General features: G+C 48.9%; 1 protein-coding gene across 3 annotated transcripts in view; it reads left to right on the forward strand.

The window, feature by feature from the left end:
* DAAM1 (dishevelled associated activator of morphogenesis 1) overlaps nucleotides 1–25,340 on the forward strand; it is an 87,974-nt gene that overhangs the window by 16,161 nt on the left and 46,473 nt on the right. For 2 of the 3 annotated variants that reach the window (XM_057381246.1, XM_057381247.1), the window contains exons 2-3: nucleotides 2,667–2,765; nucleotides 21,698–21,921. In XM_057381246.1, the coding sequence (XP_057237229.1) occupies nucleotides 21,739–21,921 (183 nt within the window). In that variant the 5' untranslated portion in view covers nucleotides 2,667–2,765; nucleotides 21,698–21,738. Of the gene's footprint in view, nucleotides 1–2,666; nucleotides 2,770–21,697; nucleotides 21,922–25,340 lie in introns of all 3 variants that reach the window. The other variant, XM_057381248.1, reaches the window with a different exon arrangement.

The following is a 25,340-nucleotide window of genomic DNA, read 5'->3' on the forward strand; positions in this document are numbered from 1 at the left end:
AAGCAAGGTAATGCAGCTAATCATTACTATACAAGACAAAGGACAATGATTGAAAAAATCCATCACCAAAAGCCTAAATATTTCACCATCATCCAGAGYCTGCAGTCACTGAGGAGCTCCGTTTTGCAGCGAGGACCTGGACAGCCCTTCCCAGCAACTGGGAAAATCCTACGTGGTGCGTTCATAGGTGAGGCCTCCAAATTCGCCTCCAAATTGGGTCCTGCTTTTATAGGCCCAAAACAGCAAGCTGAAGTGACTTGATTATATTTTTAGTGCARAAACTGCTGGATTTGATGGCACGCTTCCYGACCAGCCAGGGCCAGGGCTTGGCCAGARCCCAGGCCTTGACTRGGAGGGTTTTCCCCTAAAATACCCTATGAACAMGCCTCTATRCATRTCARTTGGGAAAGTTTCTTAAAATGATCCATTTCTTGCAGATAGCTACACAAGGTTATAAAGAGCTGGCATAAGCATCTTTGTCATCTATTTTTAGCTATATAATGCTGCTGGTGATAGTCACAGAGTGCYCAGGATCCATCTTGTGAGTCAGCTCTGGCTGAGGCCATGCTGCTCTGGCCCTGCGCTCATTTCCCTCGCTTTGTCCGAGCACCGTGGCCTGGTGAGGCTGGACCTGTGGTCAAGGTGTGTCCTGCTGGGAGAGAATCTTGCTTTCTGCCATGCCCTGTGGGTTTGGGGCTGTTCCTGATCTCATCTGGAGCATGGTGGGTGTTTTGAAGGCCTCTGAACCCATGGGGCAAAGGCTATGTGAGCTTTGTCCATGAGCACCTGGAGCCCACGTCTCCAAACTGTTCCATTTGCTGAGCCCAAAAGGACCTCTCCATTTCTCCAGAGCGGCTCTGAGACCATTTTGCATCTCTTGGAGGTCAGAGCTCAAGCTGGAGAATYCAGAAACGTTCCCAGAGCCAACACACACCACGGCGAGCGGGTGCGTGCCTGGTCTCTGCTTCTCATTTCCTTCGTCACTGCGAGAGAGAGCGGTGGAGCTGCACATGGGGTTTCAGCGGGGTGTCCCCTCTTTTGTTCCTATATATTAGAAAAGTCTGTGCATGTGTTTATATTTAAGAACAATATGTATATATTTCAGCAAGGCCGTTTGTGAGCTGTGTCCCTCAGGATTGGTCTGGTTGGGCTGATGAGGGATGTAGCTCACAGCTGCCTACCTGTTGCACTGCCAGCTGTGTGATGGTCCTGCTGGTCCAGCCATTCTTACACTTGGAAATAACAGGTGTTGGCAGGGAGTGATCCCAAACCCGCTCAGACCCAGCTAGGACGGCTCCCTTTGATGTGAGCAGGCTTTGGAGTAAGTCTGGCAAGCGCCACTGGAGAGGSTCTGTTGTTGTTATTTATATCAGGCCTTTCCGTGTGTGCCCATCTTGCATTTTCCATGCCCTTTTTCTCCCACATGCTTGCTGGTGTGTTGGAATGAAACAGATGCAGCTTCTGGTGGCAGGGCTGGATGTTGGGCTTGTTGCCCACCCTCTGGGACATCAAATATAAGGTCAAAGCATGGCTGTGCCAATGGCAAAGTGGAGCAGCCGTATAAAGTCATTTTAAATAATGGTCATAATGGCTTCTCCTCCCTTTCTTTCGCCCCTTCTCCATGTTCTTCCCCGTCACTGTGTCCTTCCCCACCCACAACCTGGGGGCTGCCTGGATCTCTTCAGGATTTATGTTGAGAGGGAAATGTTATGTGCGTAATTAAACCGTCGTATTGCTGGATGGAAATGGGATTTGGTGCTTACCGCTGTGCCTCTTTCTCATGCGTGAGGGTGAACTGATTGATTACTGAGGTTTGAGATTAAATATTCCCCTGAGCTCCACTGGCATTTATTGTGGTTGGGGGAGGGCAGAGGGAAGGGGCGGAGGGAAATTATGGTTTTCCTCCAAGGCAGGGAGAGTTTAGGAATGTCTGCTGAGCGCATCCCGTTGTCCTGGTCTACAGCATTGGCTGGAACAGAGGCTCCTGGTGCTGGTGTCTCAGGTGCCTTGCTCTGCATCCACGATGGTGGCTCAGCTGCTGCTGGGCTTTGCAAGTTCCTCTCACTGCTAAATTGAGCATCCCATTGCATCCTGCCCAGTCCCTGTGACTCAGCTTCATCCCCACCTGCCCACATCTCATTCCTGGCTCCGATCCCTCCCAGCCTACCAGCGGGGTAGACCTGCTTTCTCCGCCTTTCTCCGTAGGAACACACCTTATTTATTTATTTTCCTTAATTTCTTTTCATCCGAAAACCTCTCTGGTTTTGGTTTCGATGGGAAGGGAGGAAAACCCCCGACGCGCCGCTCCTCGAGTGCGYGGTGGGAGCTTTGCTGTGCCGGCACAGGTTGCAGACGCCGCCTTCGCCCGCTTCCCTTGAAGTCTAATTTTAGCTGAAGGCGACGGGATCCCTCTAGGGTATGGCAGAGATTTCCTATCAGCTGCCTAGACCTTTAGTAACATGCACACAAACAAAAACAACACAGAACCACTTAGGTTTATTTGGGTGAATTCTTTCAAAAAAAGGGTGTGACTTTTTTTTTTTTTTTTTACAAGCAGCTCCTGCGCACGCTGGCTTTGTTCTGCTGCAGTCGGGTATTTCAGGTCTTCCAAGACTTAATCAGAATAATTAGTTACTGTCTGTTTGTACCTTCTGTTTCTGTTGCAGGGTTACCGAAGGGCGTATTTATCTTCCAGAGGGCTGCCTAAGTGTCGCTTAATCATTAAATCATCTGATTTCCTCCAAGTTACCTGTCATGAGGCTTATGTAAGTAAATAAATAAATAAATAAATAAATGGAGGCAGGGAGGGTGGGTATGGTGTTGGTGGATTCTGCTTGGGGGGGTTGTAAGGATTTTTCCTGATTGTCACGGGTTTAATTGTGAGTTGCCTGTGGTTCCCAGCCCGTCATGCGCTGATCAGAGGACTGAGTGTTTGGACTGGCGCTGAACGACCCAGCCAGTTTAATGAGGCTGCTCTCAGCCAAGCCTTCACCCCSCTAAACTGGCAAGGGCTGTGTTGCTCCCTGTCATTTCAGGGGCAGAGGAAAAAATGTCCTTACAGAAATAAAGGGCTTTTGCATTCACTTCCACWGTTATGGCTTTGACTCCTTAACCCAGTGGTATCTCTTATAAAAATCACAGATTTATTTCTGTCTGAAAATAAGTTACCACTGTAAGTTTGGCAGGATTGGAGATTGGGTGTTTCTCATTTCTCACACATTTCTCATCTCTTAACACGGGAGATGAGGAGGACGCAGGAAATCACTGCAGAAGAGGGTGGGATGGCCGGGAAGTCTCGCAGGGAGAGCGGTGAGGTGCTGAACCCATCATGGTTTGTGCCTGGTGCCCAAGTGAATCGCGTGATGTTTTCCCTTCAGTGTTGATCACCGCCAGCAGATGAATGGCTGCTGTTCTGACAGCAGTGTGGGGCTGGACAATTTGCTTTTTTCCCCTTGGTTTCTCTCTCTTCCTGAGCTGGGCTGGTCGGAGTTGGGTTCTGAGGTGCTGGCTCATCAGCTGCCTTTGCTGCCTCATTTATCATGTTCAATATGCAAACTTTGGGGTGCACAGTGCTTCCCTGATAGGTTCAGATCCTTTTAAATCCAGAAGCAGCTTTTACCATCAGCTTCTCTGCTTTCCTGTGTGATAGGGACCATASATTTTTGAGGTTGGTAGCTTTGTGTTAGCCCTTTTCCGGGATACAGATTCACAGCTGGGCTTTGCTGTTCTTCCCTGGGAGAAGTTCCTGAGAGGGAAGGGACCTGGACAAGGTGGGACCAAAGGTATCTGCAGCAGACCCAGGGAAAGTTGCTTGTGTGGAGGCTGAGGTAGAAGTCCATTTTCTCTCTGCATTTTTTGGGAAGAGTAAAGATGAGCCACAGTGACAGGTCATGTGTTGGACTCTGCTGTGGCAGAGCTGAAGCTGGGCATGTTCCCCACATCCTGTCCCAGCTCCAGAGTAAAAATTTGGAGAGATGTTGGCAAATCCTCTGTCCCCTCTAGGATAGCCGTGGTGGCTGTCACAACCAGCACCACATTGCTGGTGGCCTTCACTCTTTCTGCTTCGGTGTGCGTGGAGGTGGGAAAAGTCGTATTTGATGGAAATACTCTTAAGAAAGCCTGTCAACCTGACTTTTTCCTTGATGTTTACCCAGCTGGAAAGCTGGTGGAGGTTCAGACAACACTTCCTGAAGCAATGGGAATGTGTGATGTGCAGCACAGCCATTGCTCCTGCCCAGCATGGTCCCTCCAGCCACAGTGAGGGATGCTGGAGGGGGTGGCAGGTCTCTAAACCCCATCCTACTGGTGTGTACCTGCCTGCTTCACTCAGCTTTTCACAGATCTGCTTGGTTTAGGCAGGGAGAGAGGTGGGGRGAAGTAGCAGAGCTGCTGGGAATTGAGGATGGTAAAGCACAGAGGGGAAGGGAGGTGACAGTCATGGGGACGGATGCTCGGAGGAAAAGGAGATGACGTGGCTCATTTGCCTGGTGCTTCAGAAGTTGCTTAGCTAAATTAAGTGTTCACTGGGGAGCCTGATTTGGCTTTAAAATAGCTTTGGAGCATGTGAATGCTCTGTGTTGCTCCCGTCTTTCTGCAGTTAGAGCCACCTTTAGTCCCCGTCTCTCTGAAGAATGTTCCCCTGTTAGAAGTCCACTTTTGGATGTGTGAGGGGAAGCTTGGTGGTCACATGCTTTTAAAGAGCCCTTCCAGTTCTCCCCGAGCTCCTCATCATTCCAGTCTATTCGACCCTTGACCATTTCCAGTCTGGGTGCTGTGAGCTCTGGTGATTGGGACTGATCACAGGTCCGGTTTCCCACTGAGGCCACAGCATGCCAGGAGCTCTGGTGTCCATCACACAGCACCAGCTGGTCTAGCATGAGCTGGCTGGTCTTCCACTACTCTCCTTGAGCATCCCACTGAAGGCAGAGGTGATGCCCTTATGGCTTTCCTATTCTTCTGCAAGGTTGTGCATTTCTTCTTTCCTTTCAGCCACCTGAAACACTGCTCCAAGAGACTGGAGAATGATTTATTTTTTCCTGGAATACGTTATTTCCCCAGTTATCCCTTGGTGCAGTGGTGGATGTTATTTGTGCACTTGGTCATCCTGCTACCTGGAAAAGGAAATTCACAGTGCTTAGTTGTATTTAATTTCTGTAGAAAATGAAAGTATCTCAGGCTGTTTCTTTTCTTGGTCTCCAGAACTACACACTCTGTGATGGAAGGTGCCAGATGAAAGCACAGATCCTGAGGATGGGGATGCAAACGATGTTTGCTCTCCAAAAAACTCTATCTTAGTCAAGGATGGAGAGTATTCCCCACACCACAGCCACCTTGGGGGGTTCAGCTGTGTCCCCCATGCAAGCAGATCATGGCCACCAGGTGCCACTGAGGTGTCCCCAGACATGGGGACCCCTCCCTGCTCTCATCCTCCACCATGTGCCCACCAACCACTTCCAGACATGGTGGGGGAAGGTTTGGGAGGAGCACACCCCATTTTCCTCATAAAACTCCAAACAAGAGGCTTGGCCTGGTTTAGATTTTAAAAATAACTTGCACATTTGGAAGCTAAAGTTTCAGAAGGGCTCCGAATGGGATAATGGCTTTGATCGTGACAGTCTGAGATCAAGGGAGGCCTTTTTAGGTTTGCTGCATCAGCTGGAAAATATACTGTAGTGTCTAGACTTTATCATCCTCAAGAAAGGCTCTTTTTTTCCCCCAGTCTRCAAAAGGTCTAATCCAAAGCCCATGTACAGTTGGTAGAAGGGGCTTTGATTGTGTTCAGGAGCATGTTGAAAGAGTTGGAGATGAGCTTTGGACTTTGAAGGACTCAGGCTCTGCTTTACAGGCGCTGCTGTTTCTGCTGAGGGTGTCAGTGGGGATGGAAGTTGTGTCAGCAGTGGGGTGAGGAGGCTGAGGATGGGGACCAACTGTGTGCCAGTCCCCCATCCCCAGAGCGGTCAGTTCCTGCAGCTGGGTGCTGCTGAGACCTCCAGTGCTCATCTTTGGCTGCTGTGGTTGTGGTCAGCTGCTCAGACCATCATCTCACAACTGTCTCAGTTTTGTCTGTGTAATGACCATAAACATCCACGTTTGAAGGCGTGTGGACAGAACTTCAGCATTTTTAGCTTARGTGTAGAAAATGTATGGTTTTCTCTCCTTACCATTCCATGAGTGGGTTTAAAACTTGTTTTATTGTTTTATTGAATTCTTTTATTATTAAGTTTWTTAATTATTATAATTCCACAAGATYAGAGGCAGGAAGGATYTTCCTAAGGTGCAAAARCCTGYCACGAAGGTGAGGACATCTGACCACATGTATTCATAGAATCATTAAGGTTGGAAAAGACCTCCAAGATCACTGAGTCCAATCTGTGGTCAAACACATCCTTGTGAACTGAACCACAGCACTGAGTGCCATGTTCAGTTGTTTCTTGAGCACCTCCAGGGATGGTGACTCCACCACCGCCCTGGGCAGTCTGTCCCAGTGCTTAACAACCTTTTAAGTGAAGAATTCTTCTGATGTCCAGCCTGAACCTCTCCTGACACAGCTTGAGGCCATGTCCTTTTGTCCTGTCCCTGTTCCCTGGGAGCAGAGCCCGACCCCCACCTGGCTTCACCCTCCTGCCAGGGAGCTGTGGAGTGAGAAGGTCCCCCCTGAGCCTCCTTTCCTCCAGGCTGAGCCTCCTCCACCTCCCTCAGCTGCTCCTCATCAGACTTGTGACCTTTCCCCAGCTCCATTCCCKTCTCTGGACACTCTCCAGCACCTCAATGTCCTTGTGATGAGAGGCTCTGAACTGGATACAGCACTTGAAATGTGGCCCTCAGTGCCCAGCACAGAGGGACTGACCCTTCCCAAAAGCCCATGTAACAATTGAGCTCTGTCACACTGGAATACGCCCTGTGGAGGAAGCAGAGGCAGTTTTTCTTCTAAACCCTGTGTTTTCTGCACAGGGCTCTTGGGTCTGTTTTGGCAGATTTTTCATTGGCAAAGTCACCACCAAGCATCCCCTTGGCATCTCTGCTGCAGCACACCAYGATGCCACGCTCAGTGCCCGAGGCTTTGGAGGGGTTGCAGCCTAGTTGTGAAAGCTTCTTCTGGAAGCTTTGAAAAATATTTGGAAATGTTTTGGAAAACATTTGGATCGAGGATGCTGTGGCTCTGTGCTTGGTTGTTTCACTTTGCTTTGTCCTTGAGCGACAAAGCTGCTGTTGCATTTCTGTTTTCCCTTTCCATCAATTATTCTTTGAGAGAAACTTATTTGCAGGGATAAATCACAGCAAATGCCAGTGTGAAAATAGTTTGTGATGTAAAATGGTACTAAAATTGTGCTGGAAGGGATTTTGAGAGGTTACCTTGTGCCTGAGGGTCGTTGAATACACTCATCGGTCCGGAAAGTGATCATCTTTGCTGGGAGTTATTTGTCTTGAATTATCTCAGAAGCAGAGGCAAAAATCTGCCAAATAACGCTGTCAGTATGTGTGCACGAGCCTTCCTCAGTTTATTCAAATCATTTGCTGAATAAATGTTGAAAATTAATGCTGGGTTTGTTCCCAGAGCTATTCAAAGTAATGTTCCAGAGTAACCTTTTCCACCTTGACATACTGAAAGCTTTGTGGATGAATTRCAGTCACCCATTTTGACATGGAGCCATCCCTGTTTTGCCCCATTTCTGAGACAGCCAGTCCCCAGAAGTCCCACTGGGATGAGAAACAGGTTTTTCTTTGTTTCTTGTGAATTAATTGTGGATTTTCAGTTTTCCAGGTGGTGACCAGCCTTGTGGAAATCCACAGCAGCGTCTCCCCTTGACATCTGCAGGCTTAGATAAAGTTGTGAGATCCTGGGCAAGGATCCCTAGAAATCCTTGTCTGCTTTGAGACAGAGCCAAGTGATAACTTTCAGTTAATTTCTCCTSCATCTTCCTCTGTCCCAGCTTTGTTTCTTGAAGATGGGTCAAAAAAAAATCTATACCCAAGAGCCCTAGTTTAGTGCCCCACCTTTTAAAGGTGTGCACAGCCCCATGGGGTTTTTTTCCCTTGATAACAGCTCCCCATTTCAGGGATGAGAGGTTTTGAAAGGGATTTACCTGTAGCGAGCTGGATGCATGCTTGCTCTCCAGCATTGCATTGGTGCTGGAATCCACACAGCCCAGATGGTGACTGGTTTTCCTTCATCTGSTCCTTTTCCCAACCAGTTTACAGTAGGTGATGGGGGAATTCATCCGTCTTTGGCTGTGGAGAATGCTTGGCGAGCCCCCCCTTAGCCCATCTGCACATTTAAAGTGAGGATGACTGGCATCAGCATTATTGTTTGGCCAAACGTATGCRGAGATATCACGGCTTAGATTTGTTACAGATGGGTTTCTGGATATAGTCGAAGGCATTCTGCCAGCCAATTTTATATCTGTGTAAAAGTGATTGGCATCCCTATAAATAAAGCTGCTGCGGGATTATGAATCTAAATATACTTATTCATTAAATTATTTTTACATTTCCACTGGGTTGTCATCCTGGCTTATCATATGCAAACCATGCTCTCTGCCTGTGTGTTATCCCCAACTCCAGAAATGCTCTCTGCCTGTGTGTTATCCCCAGCTCCAGAAATGCAGCTTCTGAGGCTTGGATATATTTTTTCACTTGTGTGTGAGCAATCCATGAATCTCTGTGTCATGGATCTCTTCACTAGGACTTCCTCACAGTCATCCCTGGGAATGACCCTGTCCTGGARACTGCTCTAGAAGCAGTAGTGGCTGTAAACACAGGAATGTGAGTTTTTCTTTCTTGGCTCATGAGTGAGCATGATTTTGCTGGGGTATTGAGTATCTGTGACCTGGTAAATACTATTTTCCTGGCTCCTTTGGTGCTGGGAAGGGCTCCTCCATGAGCTTCTCCATCCATGTCTTCAGCCAGTGAATCTCACAAAGTTTCTTCCCTCTATGCCTCAGGCTGGACTACATAGAAATGTGGGTTTTTCCACTTCTTTAATCATCCTTGCTGGTTGCTTTGGCTACAGGAGCAAGGAAAAAAGTCTCCCAGATCAGCTCCAGGCACAGCTGTGAGCTGGGAAGGTGCTTGAGGGAAAGCCTGGCCAGACACCAGCACATCCAGGCAGCGATACAGGCACTGGTAAATCTAGCTTGGTCTCTGAACAGGCTGATGAGAACACTATGAACTGCAGCCTCCGGTTTCTCTGGGTTTTTTTCCCTTCTCCTTTCAAAGCATTTGATTATTAATTCAGTAAATGATGAAGCATAGAGCACATGTGCCTGAGTGGCAGAATATCAGCTGCCTCACTCTCCTCAGTAATAATGTGCAGCGTTGAAAGTTAACCCATGATTTGGGTTTAGTTTCCAAATGAAAGGAAGCTTTAAAGTCAGTCTGTCCATCTGCTCCTCCTCCCATCACTGACAAAAAAAAAAAAAAGTCCATTGGCTGGTTTCTCCTTCTTTTCAGATTGGTTTTTCATCACAAATAATGTGGAGCTGCTGCAAGTTATGTCAAAACAGGCATCAAGTTAGAAGGGTGTTGCGGAGGATTTTTATTAAGGGATGCAATGAAACGTCAGTCTGTACTAGACACCAGGGAATACACATAAATGTTATGAACATGCAAGCCATAAAGAGTGCTTTAGTTGGATTTGCCACATTATGAGACACCAGAGAGCCCACGCTGCGGCTCCCTGCACAGACATGTAGGTGTTGCTGGGGGGATGTTCGCCTCGGGGAGTTCTCTGATGTCTAATAAATGTAAGTTCATCCTGCAGCCTCACTGTAAAAGTGGCTTACACTGCTGAGATTCACAAAGGGAAATCTTACTGTTCTTGTTGGTATTCCTAGTGCTGCTCACCCCACCAAATGTAGTTCACGTAGCGTAACGGGGTCAGCACCATCTTGTAGGGTCTTCAGAAGCTGGTAGAAACATTTGAACATCTTGAGCTTTTGCTGGAGCTGATTGCCAGGCCGTGTGCCATTTGGCATTGTGGAGGCAGGGCAGGTCAAGCTGCTGGGATTCAGCATCCTGAAGGTGGGAGCTGGACAATGGTGTTGGAAACCTCACCGTGCTCATGTGCAGGAATGCCCAATTTGGCAGAAGAGCAGCAGATGGACAGGAGAAACCTCASTGGTGGGTGCTGTGTCCCTGCCCCTGGGTTAATTCTGGTGCCCAGTGGCTGAGGTGAGAGGTTGGTTGGCATCTGGGTCGTGTCCTGGAGGTACCAGCGTTGGTTTGAGCAGAACAAATGTATTTCACAAACTCAGCAGTTAAATTTATCATTTTGCCTGGTGCAGATTAGGACAGAAGCTACCTTGGCCAGGGTGGTGTGGCTGGTGCCAGCCAGCAGGGAGGTGGTGGCCTCTGGGAATGACATTCCCATGGTCTCTGTGTCCTGCTGCAGACCCCAATRCAGTAATGTACCCCCTTCCTCCCCAAACCAGTGACAGCTCCTTGTTGGCATGTGTTACCCATGCTCTGGAGGCCCTGGTGTGGGTGCTCAGAGCATCTGAAAGGTAATCTGGAGGTTGCAGTGTGACCAGCTGGGCTTGGTGCTGCTGGAAGATGGCTCCTACGTGGGTGTGAGATCATTTCATCACCTTGTCTTGGGGGGAAGGGAGAGACCCTGAAAGACCAGCCACCAACTTCCCCACAGGGATATGATGAGGTGCAAACAGGACTTGACATTCAGTGTGTTCCTGGTGAGCTGCCAAATGTTTGCATATCAGCCTGGCTTTTATTTGTAGGTGTCAATCCTTCTTTCCAGGCCTGGTTTCCACCACAGCCTGAATTCTTCGAAGTGTTGGGGTTTTTTTYYCCCCTCTTTGTTTCTTTTTTTCTTTCTCCATTCAGTGCTTTAGCAAGAACAGAGCTGAAGTGCTGGGAGCCCAAAGTAAACCTGTCTATTCCACATGACCCGATTAGACGCCATGGTAATAAGCATTTGAATYCAAAGCTAGATTAGGCAGGGAGCAGTCTGAGGCTGGATTTGCATAGCACGAATTCCTTTTCCATAGGACGTGTTGGTAAATCTACTGAAAGTGAATTTAGAAAGCCTGGCATGCGTCAAGTGCTCCTGTTGATGCATGGGTTGCTCTTCTCACTWGGCATTCAGCTGGGAAAAAAAATGCCTGTGATTTGCCTGGAAGATGCTTTTTCTCTTCTCTGCCTGCTCTCATGTTGCAGTCGATGGGGATGGGAAGTGCTTGCCAGCTCTGAAAATCTGCATTAATGGCATTTTGAAAGTTTTTGCCTGGAGAGACAAATTATTTCAAGGCACTTTCTCTTCCTGTGACAACCTCTGGCAGTAGTGGAGTGAATCTGGAGTTTTCAGGTACCTAAWCCAATTTGCAGCCTCTTCAAGCTTTCACTTCAATGTTACAGGTCTTGTGYTGGAAAATGCTGCAGAGATTTGTCATCCAAAAGCCAGGTATTTCCTTCCCCTGTGAAAATAAGATTGTGGATGATCTGAGGGTCAGTCTCTCTCTGAGTTATTCCATTACYATGTGTTTAGGCCATCCAGACTGCAATGTTAATTTGGGGAAATGGGATGCAGAGGTTAGAAAAGGCGGGGGGGGGGTGGGAAATGTTTTTCAAGGCTTAGGGCAATGTCTGGGCAGCCAGCTTGGAGGCTCTCTGTTCTAGGAAAGGGTTTGATTTGATCATGGGTTTCAAGCTTGGTTAGACTTTGTTATCTGTGGTGTTGTCTGGGCTGTGTTGGAAGACCTGACAGTCTGGTGAATGCAAAGCTGCCTCCCTGAGTGGCCTTCATCAGCCAACTCTGTTTGGCTTATTTTGGCCCATCCCTGGTACTGAATGTGTTGAAGGCTCCCTTCCTTTGGTGAGAGGCTTTGGTGTTTCAGAAGCTGCTAAAGGAAAGGAAGAGTGTTTCTGGATGTTGGGGATGTGTTTTCTCAGCGGTGAGGGCTGGGCAGATCTGATGTCAGTCAAGCACATTGCCCTGAAGCCATGAATGCCAAAAAGCTTTGAAGGAATGCCACAAATCACTGATCACCAGTGCACTTGAAGCCTTGCCCAGGTGGCAGATGTGAAGAGCTCTGCAAGACTCAGCCACCTTCAGGACTCACCTCAAAGCGTGAATTTCTCTTCATTAATTTGAATTGTGAGTAAATCAGACTGGTGTTGATGGGGAGGAGTAAAAATGCCRWCACTCCAGATGTGTCTTACKTGCTGAGCATGACTCCACGTGYTCTGGAATATCCCTTTGGTCAGCTRGGGTCAACTGTCCTGGCTGTGTCCTTTCCCAGCTCCTTGTGCACCCCCATCCTCCTCACTGSTGGGGTGGGGTGAGGAGCAGAAAAKGCCTTRGCTCTGTGCAATCACTGCAAAGCAAYAACCAAAACATCTCTGAATTTTCAAGCAATGCTGTTTACGGCAGAAACCCAAAGAAARTTAACCTCATTCCAGCCAAAACCAGCTTGAAAACGGGCAGGACTGGTTTGAAGAAGGCRAGGGAAGTGGTGGTGTGGGAGCATCTCTGGAGAGAGCAGATGGGTGCGTGGGGGAGCAGGTGGGTGTCAGAGTTTGGTGCTGCATCCTGGCAGGWGTGGGTGACACTCTCTGAGCCCACACTGTGCCTGTGGTGGCCTCGGGGAAGGTGCATCTGTGCTCGTGGGCACGTCTGAAATATGCTGAGTCCCAGATCTATAAACACCCAGTGTGCCCTCCTGCAGCAGATGAGATTAAATTTAAAAAATCAAACATAGTTACATTCTCTCRGGGTGTCTGACCCTCTCAGGATTCCCTTGGGTCAGATTTTCAAAGCAGTTATTTGCAATTGCGAAGCTTTTTTTTTTTTAATGAATAAATGTATAAATATCTACATACATAAATATCTACAGGGATGGAAAGCYTGTGTTGCAGTTTGTGCTGGGTGCAGTGTGAAAACCTGCAAAGAAGAGAAATCCATATGTAGCCCTGRCAGRGATGTGACCACTGTTGCTGTGATAKTGCCCCTTCCAGGRGGTTTCCTCACTGAAATATTTGCTCAAATGAGGTGGAGAGGCTCATTTTTTGATCAGTGTGTAGAGATGAAGGCAGGCAGGATGCCTGAAGCAGTAGAGATGMTGTGGATGCCCTGTTTGGACTCCAAACTCTCTGGGGAAAAMCAGATTTGGTTAAATMARTGYACRGAGGAAAAACTAACAATCCTGTGCRTGTACTCAGTGTGTTTAAATTCTGTTTGTATTGATGCTGCTGATGCTGATACCTTCCTGGATTAAGCATTAAAATAGCCTCTATTGATTTTTAAATGCATCCCCTTGGGTCTCCACTGGACTGACATTCCCCTYTGGATGCTCCAGCTGGGGAAGAGGGGCCTTATTTTGGCYCATCCCTGGYACTGATGTGTYGAAGGCTCCCTTCCTTTGGTGAGAGKCYGGATAATTAGGCAATTAAAACCACGTGCCCCCATTAAGASAGGTCCTCTGAATTGCAGGTGGTGGATTTGAGCAGCTGTCCTGGAAAATCGAGTCCTGCTGCCCCATGGCTCGGGATATTGCAGATCCATCCTGGTCAAAGCAGAGTTTTTGCCGTGAGCTACATAGTGTTGTAGCCACACACAAAAAAATTGTGACCAAGCCCTCTGATTAATCTCACTTGCTGTGCTCACCTATTTTTTTTTTTAAATTTTGTTTAAATGCAAGCAGTATTTCAATGAGATGTGATAAAAGTTGCCGTTTTTTCCCAGACTGGGTGGGAGCAGGCATCACGTTGGAGCTGTTGGGATCACATCGTGCCTGATGCAAACTCACATACTTTGTTTTTTGGTGTTCATCTGCTGAAGCACAGGGAGGTATTAGTGTCATACTGGAAGGAAAAGCAGCCAGTGGGCCTTTTCTGCCATTAGACATATTTATCAAGGAATTCTCAACCCCAGCTTTGTACTTTAGGGGGAAAAAATCACTCTGGATTAACATCAGAATTTAAAAACCTTTAAAAGGAAATCAGCATTGCAGATGGGGTGGCCAGCTGAGAGATCTGACAAGTGTGTTTTGTTTGCTCTGGGCACCTTCTGTACAACAAGTTTAATGATATCTTGAAGTTTAATGATATTTAGCCATCAGAGTTCATACTGGGAAGAACTCCTATTTACAGCAGCCTCCATCCAGTTTCCATTTTGAAAGAGAAAGAAATTAATTTGCTGCACATCACAAAATGCCTGAACACCTCCGATAGCCTCACCTTAAGCATGGGTAGAGCTAAAAACCACCAAACACCACCCAAAAAAAATCCTTTGGCACTCAGCTTTGATGCCTGGTTTGTGGTGGTTGCCCCATGGCAGATGTTGCTGTGCTGATGGACTGGAAGCATCTGCTGCTGAGCAACTTGGAAACTCCACTTTGTGAAGCCAAAATAAGAGGCTTTAAAAGAGGAAGAAAACCTGCCTGCCTTCAGCCTATCTCATCCCAGGGATCACTGCTGAGATGGGGAGAAGTGAAATGGAAAACTCAGCAGTGACGGTTTGCATACACTAAATCACAGTCACAGCCCAAATATTCATTGGAGGAGTCGGGATGGGGAAAAAAGGAGGAATTAAAGGAAGGTTTTTGATTGAGCTATTGTTCTCCAGGAAAAGGCTAATTGGCAAACAAATATCCTCCTCCAGTGGGAAATAAAACTCCTCTCTCCCCGCTTGCCAGGCTGGTGAGTTTGTATTAGCAGCATTTGCATTGTCAGAGGGAGTAGTCAGAACTTGTGATATCTGGGCTGGGCTCCACAGCTGGCATTGGCACCGTGTGGAGGTGTTTTGTGTTTTGGATGAGCAGTTTGCCCCCAGCTGGGGCCAAAAGCATCCCCAGTGGAAATGGAGTGGGGCTGGATGCTTGTGCTGGGTGATGGGGATGGGGCCAKCATGGAAGAGGATCCTGCTGTACTGTAGGATCCCCCTGAGCTGCCCAGGGGTCTGGCATCCCTCTCTTTTGACCGGTTTTGTCCTTGAGGGCTGCCTGGACAAGGTTTGGCATCACCCAGCCTGGACACACATACAGTCTGCCTGAGAGACTAGGTCCAAATGGCAAAGGAAAAATTCTGTGGGGCTGTTCCCTGCAAGGCTTCAGGCTTTCAGGAGAGCCCCAGCTCRCTGCTAATCCCTCCCTGCACATAACCTCAGCTCTGAAAGGGCCRTCTCTGCCCCTTTGAGCCCATCCACAATGCAGCACTGACAGCTGCCGCCCCAAAACAAGAGCAGGGTGAGGGGAGCACTGGGATGGGCGGCCTCTCACGCTGCCTTTCTTTTCTTCTGGTTCTTTTTTTTTTCTGTGTTGCCTTTTACAACTGGGCTGGGACACGGGGAGGTCAGGGGAATGCCCCAGCATCCTTCCTGGAGAGCTCCCCGCCACCTCCACCTCCCTCTGCCTTCCTGGAAAGTCTCTGGGGTTTGGACAAGTGTTGTGCCTGGGTTTCAGGATGCAAATCGTGCAGTACATTTRAGGGAGCAATATGTGACTTGAAAACTGTTTCTTCCTCCCTCTGCCAACCCAGCCCACTTTTCTGGTTTGATTCTGTGAAAAAAGGATCGCGAATCCGCCTGGTTTCTGGGAAAACTGGATGTGTGTGTTTGTAAAATTGGGTCATTCAGCACCCCAGTGAATATCAAGAAATATTTATATAGGTTCTCAAACTGGGTCTTGTCTGTGGTTCCATGTTGTTGTCCTTGTTCCTGAAATAAGTGGTATTTGCCTGAGCTGGTTTGATGGAGCTCCTGTTGGAAATGGTCTGTAATGGTTTGGAGGATCTGGCGCCGGTGCTCAGCTTGTCACTGATCAAATTTATCCTTCTAGCAAAGCACTCGTGACCTCCARTGTTACTGTGCTGCTCACCATCTAGATGGCTGGGAAACTTCCAGCAAGGTTTGGTTTTTAATCCTCAAAAACTAAACAAAGTTCTGCTGCAGCAGCATCTTCTCTGGTTAGATTTATAAGTGCGCTGAGCCGTGCACCACAGGGGATCAAGGGCTGCGTGGAGATCCCTGGACCAGCCCCTGATAAAAGCTGCAAACTTYCAGCATCTCCTCCTTGGATCCAAACTCATCTCCATGCCCTGGCATGGACGTCCTGCAGCACCATCAGCCATTCCCTGCTCCAGATTTTTGCCAGCTTGCCAAAGCGAGCGGCGCTGCTCCGAGGATTGATTTCAGTTGGAGAGCGTTAAGACAGATCCCGTCTCACCCTGCTGTGCACCACGCTCTTCCCCCCGAAAACTGGATTASAGAGTCAGCAGCGTGTGTGCTTCCCTTGGCAGGGAGCTCACTCATGGGGAGGTGAGCCAGCCCATTGTGCTCTCACAGCGCCGTGGAGGTTGTTGCTCTTTTCCCCAAATAGCATCAACACCTCCAGGTGGAAGCCCCGTGCAGACACACACAAAAGTCTCTCAACACTTTTTCTGCTTTTGATAGGTGTAAGTTTMAAGTGGAAAAAGGAGAGCTTTTCTGGTGTGTTACAAATTGGTGAAACTCTTTCCCTTACTCTRTGAATAAACTCGGTCTGATTTTTCTTGCTGCTCCCCGAATGGGGCCATCAGGCCCCTGAAGCTCATCTGTCCTTGAGCAGAGCAAAATGTTTTCTTGCGAGACAGCAGGCCCAGATGTRTGCTTCAGGATGTGACAAATGCCACAATAAAAAGGAAAGAATAGAAAGAGGAGGTGACACATTTTAGGCAAACGCTGGGTTTTTGATGATGCTGGCAGATGGGGCATTCCTGGAGCGAGCAGAGAGCCTGTGGCTGCAGTCTGCTCCTCATGGCATCAGGGGCACTGTGCTGGTGGCCTTCTGCTCCAGGGAGCCCAAGCAAGGTTTAGAGACACAAAAYTCTTTTTGTTGTATTCACAGAGTATCACAGGATTTCTGGGAAGAGGAAGGAGGATCTGGGGTCATTCAGGATTTGGCTGGTGTATTTATAAATCCATGAAACACAAGTCTTTGAGATTTGCTTATGCTGAGAATCACAGCTCTTGTGATGCACTTGTGATGAGTCAGGGTCCTCCTGGCATCTGCATCCCAGGCAGGATGGGTCCTRTCCCCATCCTCTTTTGGGTAGAAAGATGGAGAGAGAGAGCAGTCATCACATAGTTTAAAGCTTTTTACCTGAGTGTTTTGGGCTTTTTGCCCCCTCCTGATGATAATTGTTGATACGCCCCTGTACAGCCTGTGCCTGAAAACATCTTTACACTGGAGAAAAGGGGGTTTGGAAATCAACATGGGAGTTTATGGCCAAAAAATTATTCTGGTTTAAACAGGAACAGCTGTGCTGGGAATACCAGCACCACGCTCAGCACAGTGGAAGTGCTGGTGATGAGCTCAGATCCTTTCAGCTCCTGTGTTGGAGGGAAGGGAGCTCCTGCTCAGGGGAAGGCCGTCCTCTTTCTGAGCGTTTCATCTATGCAAGGGCTCAGTGTAAAACCTTTTATTTTTAAAACTGAATCATGCTTGGACCTTTCTCAGTAAAAAGTGTTTCCTTGCACAAGATTTGGTGGAAGTGTGAAATGGAGCAGCACTTCTTTGTCTTGAGAGGGATGTGCTGCTGCCTCTTTGATGGGCAAAGCACCATAAACACACCTTGGAGGGCTCACAATCAGGACCAAACCCAAAAAKGGGTTGGGTTGCTGAGTGGAGCAAAGGAGGGTGCTCACCTTAGAGTCATCGGTCTGTAAGATGAAAAATCAAAACATGCCTGGGAGAGGCTTTAATGCTTCTCAGGGGATGCTGCAAATGYACATCTGATCTCAAAAATGCTATGGGAACATCCAGTTTTTATTGCTGTGGAGGTCTGAATGTGACTTAGAGTGGGAGRAAGATCATCCAGAATTGTTTATTTAGAAAAACGATGCGAGTTATCTTGCACTGTGCCCTGTGCTGGGTGTTGCACTCATGGGGAGAGGCACCGAGGGAGGATGAGCCTTGCTCAGTGATGGGGTGGGACAAGCACGGGGTGCAGTGTGTGGAATGCCAAATTCCTGCTTTCTCTGTGCTGTGAAAAGGGGTCCAGCACACCTGGCTCTAACTCTTGGTAACAGTGAAGGTGTCTTCCTAAAGTCCTTGCTGAGGCCAAGTGCCTCCCAACCATCCCCAGCCAAACAGGTCACTTTGAGTGATGGATGAGAATTGGAATATTTCTGTTGTTTGGGAGCATTCCAGGCTGTGCTGAAGCTCTGCAGGGCAGGGGGAGGCAAAGCTTGACATGGCCCAAGATGCTGAAATCGGTCAGGGCACAGCACAGATGGTCAGTGAGCACCTTACACTTGCACCAAAAACACTCCCTCCATGTGCAATGTGCTGGAACAGAGCTCCACATTCAGAGAAAGAGCTYGCTCAGGATCTTGCATCCTCATTTTGGGAGGGGAGCCAGGAAAACAACAAGCTAATATTCATATTTGAGGATTTAGCTCCTGGCTCCTGGGTGGGTTAGGAGGAGGCGGGTGTGAAGGGGAGCGTGCGCGCTCCTTTGCATGTGTTTGTGCCCTTGTTGGGTATTTTTAGGCTGCAGACCKCAGTGCTGCAATACCGGTGCTGGCTCCAGACCAGCTGGTTGGGGCATCGGTCACAGACAGGCTTTGGCAGCTCGTTGCTCCACGCAGTTTAATTTAGCTTGCTGAGCAGGCTGTTGAATATGCAAGTGGTAATTGCTGCTCTTCTTTCCTTAAAGCAAAGGCGGAAGCGACACCGGGGTCCAATTTTCTCCTAATGACTGATTTCATTTAAACACTGCTCAGGGCGATGTAGGCTCGATCCTTTTTAGGGCTGGGGAGAACTAAACTTGTATCTCAGTGTGTCACTGAGCCCATGGCCTCTGTCCATCCTGGTCACACACTGGGCTAAGCTTCTCCTTCTCTTCAATCTGGATTTCCAGGTTGAGCCCATAACACACACATTTCCACCCTTATTGCTGCGAAAACAAAGTTATTTGGGAATGATTCAGCCCCATCAGTCCTGCCTTGAGATTTGGGCTTGGCGATGAGTTCCCTCAGTGACCCTTCCCATCCTATCTTCCCTGGCTCTGTACATGCAAGGGCAATTAAGCTTAATTTATTCTGGCCMGCTCAATAATAGAGGCCAGAAGGCACCATTAGATCACAATCTGACTTAAATTTATTGATCTAATTAGCAGTCAGAGGTACAAGCAGGAGGTGGGAGCAGGACACTTAACATATGATGTGGCGTGGAAGTTGTCCCTTCTGTTCTCCTTAACACAAGCCTCCAGATTGCCAGGGGCTGCTGCTTTTTCTTCTTGAATAACCAATTTCTGCAGGATTTGCAGGGGAGGAGGAGGCTGTGTAGCTGGACTTTGTTCTGACGATGCAATCTGCACTGTCTGCAGCTCCCAGCGACCTGCCAGGGAGCTGTGTTTTGATTTTGATCCATCATGTCAATGAATATTCACCAGCCTTCTGAAGATTTAATGCTATTTGCCTGGTAGCTAGCATATTCTCTCCCTAACCTTTTTTTAGCCTTGGTTGTTAATAACCTACAGCCCACTCAGTCTACATTATAGGGTGGTTTGGTTTTTTAAATTGTTTATAGATGAAAATGAGGAACCTCAATAGCTCCAGAGCTGGAAGCAGCTTAAGTACTTTGTCTTGGTTGCTCTATGACTGTCTGCTTTAAATAAAACCTTGCCTTTTGGTCTGTCATTCAGACTCCTCATAAAACACTGTCAGGAGTTCGTATCTGTGAAGAGCAGGTGTTGTTCTGATAAAAGCTTTCCACACGTTTTTGTGAGCCCAAGCCAGAGCTCGTACGTAGCAGCAGGTTTCAAGGACAAGGTTGCCATGGCGTTGAAAAGGGGATGGAAAGTGCCCCGTGGAAAAGGAGAATGGGTCTGTTTGCCCCTGACCAGCTGCAGGAGCAGTCTCAGCCTCTGCTCTGGGAATGACCAAGTGACCAAACTCTGCACATCTGAGCACCCAGCGTGGGTTTGGACAGAACTGTGCAGCCACCAGCATCTCCCTTTGCACCATGCTCCTTGTGGCTCTTTAAATCCCAAACCTGCAGTGTATTCCGCCATGTAGGAGTGGACAGAGGCCTTTGGCTTTTTGTTTCCCTGCCTTTTTTAGGAGAGAAACCTCACAGCAGGTCCCCAAACCCTGCTGACACCGAGGGGATGCCAGCAGGCTGCTAATGGATTTGCTGCGGTGCTGGCTGCCGGGGAGCCGTGATGAGAGAGCTTTCATGGCAGCTGAAATTCCTCCAGATGTAAAAATGTGAAATGAGATTTGGGGCCCTTGAGGAAGGGGGACTCTGCAGTCTGGGCACAGAGCAGTTGCACAGCCTGGGATTATCCTGCTCAAAGATGCAATAGCTGTTTCCCATCGTTCGTGGTTCAGCAGATGATTACACCATGTGCTAAAAACGTGCCATCGAGATCATTTCAAGGGTCAGATCTTCTGTTAAAGAACTGTGGGTAGAGCCCGAGTTTTCTGCAAGATCCTTCTTTTCAGAGGGCAGTGTTTGTCATGCTGTGGTGGTGCAGACCTCAGGAGGTCTGACCCCAGCCCTGCCTCTCCACAGGGCACAGCAGCTCTTTATTCTGCTGTACAAATCCATAGTTGGAGGGAATGCTGGGCTCCGGGGAGATCAGACACTCCTCTCCAAATGCTGACCTTTTTTCCCTGAGTCYCTTCATAGCTTTGTTAATAAATCTGAGTCATCCATATTTCAACCTTGGCTGTTTGTCCTGTCTCTTAACATCTCARTGTCTTGTTTCCCAGAGATAAAAATATGTGGGTGTGTAACTTTGTAAGACAAATGTTTAGGCTTTTCAAAAATTCCCTACTTTGCTGGTTGATTTTTCTCAGTAGAGTGTTTCTCCACAGTCCTCATTCCTCGTAGGTGACCCTCYTCTTGTGTTGCTGATTTAAAAGTCCCAATTTTGGGGCAGCATTTGCCTGTTCCTTGCTGTTATCAATCATGCAGGGCACATGAYTCCTGCCCTGAGCTTTACTCCCAGYCAGAGTTTCAGAAATCAGCAAAACCCAAGCGATGCCCGACRTCAGCGCTGCTTAGGAAAATCTGAGCTACCGGCAGCGCGTGATTTTTATCAGCTGAAATCGCGTCTTGTAAATATTTACTGGAGCTACAAGTAAGGTTTATCTAATTAAAGCCAAGCAAAACTTTCCATGAAAAAGAGCCGCCCTACCGGGGGTTGCTGGTGGATGTTTAGGAACGCGTTTAAGAGCTGGGGGACGTGTGCAGGATATTTTCTCAGCTCTGCTGCTGTCTGTGGCTCGGGGCATCCTGAGACACATGAAGTCTTGACCTGGTAGTCCCAAGCACATCCAGCTGTTCTTGGCAGCAGCCTCCTAAATTTTCCATACCCCTGGTGTGAGGGGTGTGAGCTGTGGGTATGAGATGGGGGCTGGCCTGGCTGCCATGGCACGGGGAGGTTGGTACAGATTTGCTGGGATTGGCAGCAGTGGTGGAACCCAGGACTCATCCCACAGGGACAGTGGCGTGACCCCTGCCGCTGCCAGCCCTGGCACGAGGCAAAGCAAATGCATCTTTTTAATTTGCGTGGTTGTCAAGGTTGCCAGGACTGTAAACGTCAAATCTGAGCAGAAATATTTGGCATGAAAAGCGTCTCTGCTCTTCCCCTCGGTGCCGAGCGCGTGGGTGGCTCGATTCCTCCTCCCACCGCGGGCCGGGAGCGCAGCGCTGCGGGGCGGCTGCTCGAGCCTCCACTCTTCTCTTCCCCGCAGGATCTAGTGCCCAGGAGGGAGGGACGCCCAGGATTGTGGCCATGGCCCCGAGGAAGAGGAGCGGCCGGGGGATCTCCTTCATCTTCTGCTGCTTCCGCAGCAGCGACCACCCCGAGATCACGTACCGGCTGCGCAATGACAGCAACTTCGCCCTGCAGACCATGGAGCCCTCGCTGCCCATGCCGCCGGTGGAGGAGCTGGATGGCATGTTCACCGAGCTGGTGGTAAGTAGGATACTTCTTCATTTCTGTTTTAGTTTTGGGGTTTCTGCTTCTGTTCCCCAGCCCCTCTCTTTGCGATCTCCCCGGCCTTGGTTCTGAGTTTTCAGAAACTTTGGTGTGAAGGGAGCACCAGGGGTTGCTGCTGCAAGCYGTTCTGTGCTGAACCTTGAGCTCTGCTCCTTGCTGAAGTTCTGCCAGTTTGGGGTGGTCTCTCTCTTTAGAAGCTCTAAATTTCTTAGAGCTGGGGTTGGGTCCAAGCTGATAAAGCAGGAGGTCCCCTGTAGGTGGAAAGTGASTTTAATAGCTGGGTACTGAGCTTCACAAAAATTGGCAGGTGTAGACTGCATTGAGATTTGGAAAGTCAGGATATTGTTTCTTTATCCCATGGTTCCAAAACTTGGAAAAACGTGGATTAAGAAAAAAATTGACAGCCAAAAAAATCTTCAATTTCCTCTAAGCAAAAACATTTTGGTGTGTTATTTTGGATGGTGTTCTACTTCGAGTTCATTCAGCAGTGAAGTGAGGTTTTCCTATGGTGCTTGGATGCATAGAGGGAGCTGGGAATCATGACACTAGTCAGTCACACCTCAAGGTCTCTGTGCCAATTCATTCTCCACTGATAATTTGGCCAAATCAGGATTACCTGGGCAAATTCTTTCCCATTGGTCACTTTTTCCCTATGCCCCAGCAGAAAGCTCGTTGTGCTGAACTAGGCATCTCTGTGCTGGAGCCCCAGCAAGTCTGTGGCACCTCATCTCAGCCCAGGATTTTGAAAACATCTCCAAACTCATCCAGATGCTTCGTGCAGGGGCAGTGCCTCAGGGAACCTCTGTGTGTGCAGCGAGGCAGGAGCCAGTCCAGMCTGGGGCATGCCCTTCTGCTCKCCAGTCCTTCTCCATRCTGTTGAGATTTTTAGTTATTTTTYCCCAGCCAAGGRTGAGAAAAAGGCCCRGGGGCAGCTGCTGCTCCAGGGCACACAAACAGCAGGAGCCAGGCTGGCTCTGTGGGGACTGAAGTCATATGGGGAGGGGATAGTGAGTGCCCACTGTGCTTCTGTTCAAGCAGCTGCAATGCCCTGGCACCCCAAAAAGCCCATCAGGCAGATCTCAACCCAAGCCAGCTCTGGGTGGGAAGGAGGGGGAAGCCAAGCTCTGCCCTGGGGGCAGATTCCCTTTGAGGGGAGTGAAGTTGCAAATTCCCCCCTCCTTACAACGCCTCCTTCTTGCTCTCAGTAACCTGTTGGTGTCGGGTGTTAAATTTCAGCGTTAGTTAAATGGTTTGGAAAGTATCCCACTGTTCCTGTGCAAACCCACAGTGTAACATTTGGAAGAGAGACACAGAAAGCACTCAGAGGTGCTGGGCTGATCTTTACCCCTGTGGGAGCCCGATGCCAGCATGCTCAGCCATCAGGGTATGATGGCTTGTGYCTGCTCTGTGGGACCAAGGCTCCCTCCAAAGTCCTTGGCTATCTCAGCCCTCTGGGTTGGGGGAGGTTAAAGGGACTGGAGGGGATCTTTGCCAGCTGGAGTTGGTCCTTTGCCAGCTCCTCTCTTGCAGCTTAATCGTGACTTTTCTGCCCCACTTGTTCACRTCAGGGAGTCAGAGTGGATAGGGTGGAGGATTTCAGGACTGGGATAGGGATATCTTTGGGGACATGGCAGSAGTAGGTTTGGTCCTTTAACATGGACAATCCTCCCACAGACACAAACAACACAGTGGGATCCCTGCTGCTTACATCCAAGGGCAAAATCCCTTTCTTTTTGGRGCCCTTCTGGAAAATATTCCCTGAGCTTTGTGTGTTTTTAAGCGTGCCTGTTGATCTGAGGCAGGAAACATCCGTAGCGTGAGAAATTGGTGATTGTCCTGTGCCAGCAGCAGAGGATGAGGGCCTGGRCTGCAGAGGGACGTGGAGCAGCTGTGACTCTGAGGTCAGCTAAAGGCTCGGGCTCCTCTCCTGTTGTCTGTTTTTTGGCCTGTTTTATGTTAAGTGGCCACTTTGGCTTTTATTTAGGATAGGTAAATAGAATAGATAAATAGGTGTTTATTTTGTATCTGTGCAAGTGTTTTTCAGGAGGTACAACAGGGAAACAGGATTTTTTTTGTGTTTTTTGTTGTTTTCTGGTTCTTTTTTCAGCTTGGGCACAAAATGCAGCAATTAGCCTGTAAGAATGCCTGGTCCTCATCCCAGCGTGCAGGGATGATGCTCCCTGTCCCAGCCAGCCGTGTACAGCAGGCAGGGGCATTTCCCTGGCCCAGGGCAGATGCAGATGTTGTTGCTGTGCTCAATGACTGATCACTGCTTCCTCCTGGAGGAACCTTTTCCCTTTCTGTCCCTGTCCCCCAGCCTGGGCTGAATGGGTTTTGTTGCAGCATTGTTGGGATGTCACACCGGCCCCATCTGAAAGGCTTTTCTTTGTCCGCTGTCCTGCTGGGGCTCCGGCCAGGCTCAGCCACCCAGGGAGGAGCAGGTGCTGSCAGAGAGGCGCAAACAAAAGCAGAATATTTCAGCAAGATTTACTGATTTGCACTCCTTTGGCTGGGATGAGTATTTATGATTTTGTGCAGCTTTCTGTGCATCAACAGCGCTGTGTCCTGCTGGCCTGGGTCAGCAGYGTTTGCTTCCTGAGGCTCGTGCAGAGGTGTGGTACCTGCCAGGCAGCTTCCTCTGGATTTCAGGAGTTTCAGGAGCCATCAGAAGAATCACTCATCTTTTACCCCAGCTAGGAGGAAATCTGGGGTTGCACAAACTGCCTGCGAAGCAACAGAACAAAGCTGTGCCATCTGCCACAGCTTCTTTCAAGAGGCTCCTGCGTATCCAGGCTAACAATACAGCGTTTCTTCAAAGGCTGAAATCTTGCTTGCACGCTCAGAGAAAGCACTTGCAAAGCTCCACATAATGGTGCCATATGGTAGATCTTGCCATAACAATTCTCTCTATTTTCTGCCGGCAACTCGGCCTTCCAGCAGATGGGTAAATGACTGATGTCCTTTATATCTGCTTAACACTCCTTGTCACTGCGAGGTTTGTAATGAAAYGCTCTGTGTGTGGTGGTGTGCAGCGGGCAGGGGGTGGGATGCTTTGGTTTGGAGAGGGTAGGAGGAGCCCCAGCGTGACCCTGGTCCCCTCCTTGCTGGCTCTGTCACAGTGGGGTGGGTCACAGTGGCATCTCCACCTCTGCAGAATGAGAGCGATGCTCTGGTGACTCCTCAGATAGCTTAGATGGTCAGAGGAGCTGCTGAATCTGGTGTGGCTTTGCTTGTCCCTGGAGCACAAGGTGCTGCCTCTCCCTGGCCCCACAACCCCACTCCCAGCCTGCATCCCTGCTGCTGGAGGGATGGGTTCACAGAAGATGCTGCCCCAGACATTCCTCAACGCTTGTCTTCCTCAGCCTTTGAGGAAATTCCATTTACTGCTCCCTATG

This window comes from Malurus melanocephalus, unplaced genomic scaffold, assembly GCF_030028575.1.
Source record: "Malurus melanocephalus ecotype Western Australia unplaced genomic scaffold, MMel_1.1 scaffold_502, whole genome shotgun sequence".
Lineage (NCBI taxonomy): Eukaryota > Metazoa > Chordata > Aves > Passeriformes > Maluridae > Malurus > Malurus melanocephalus.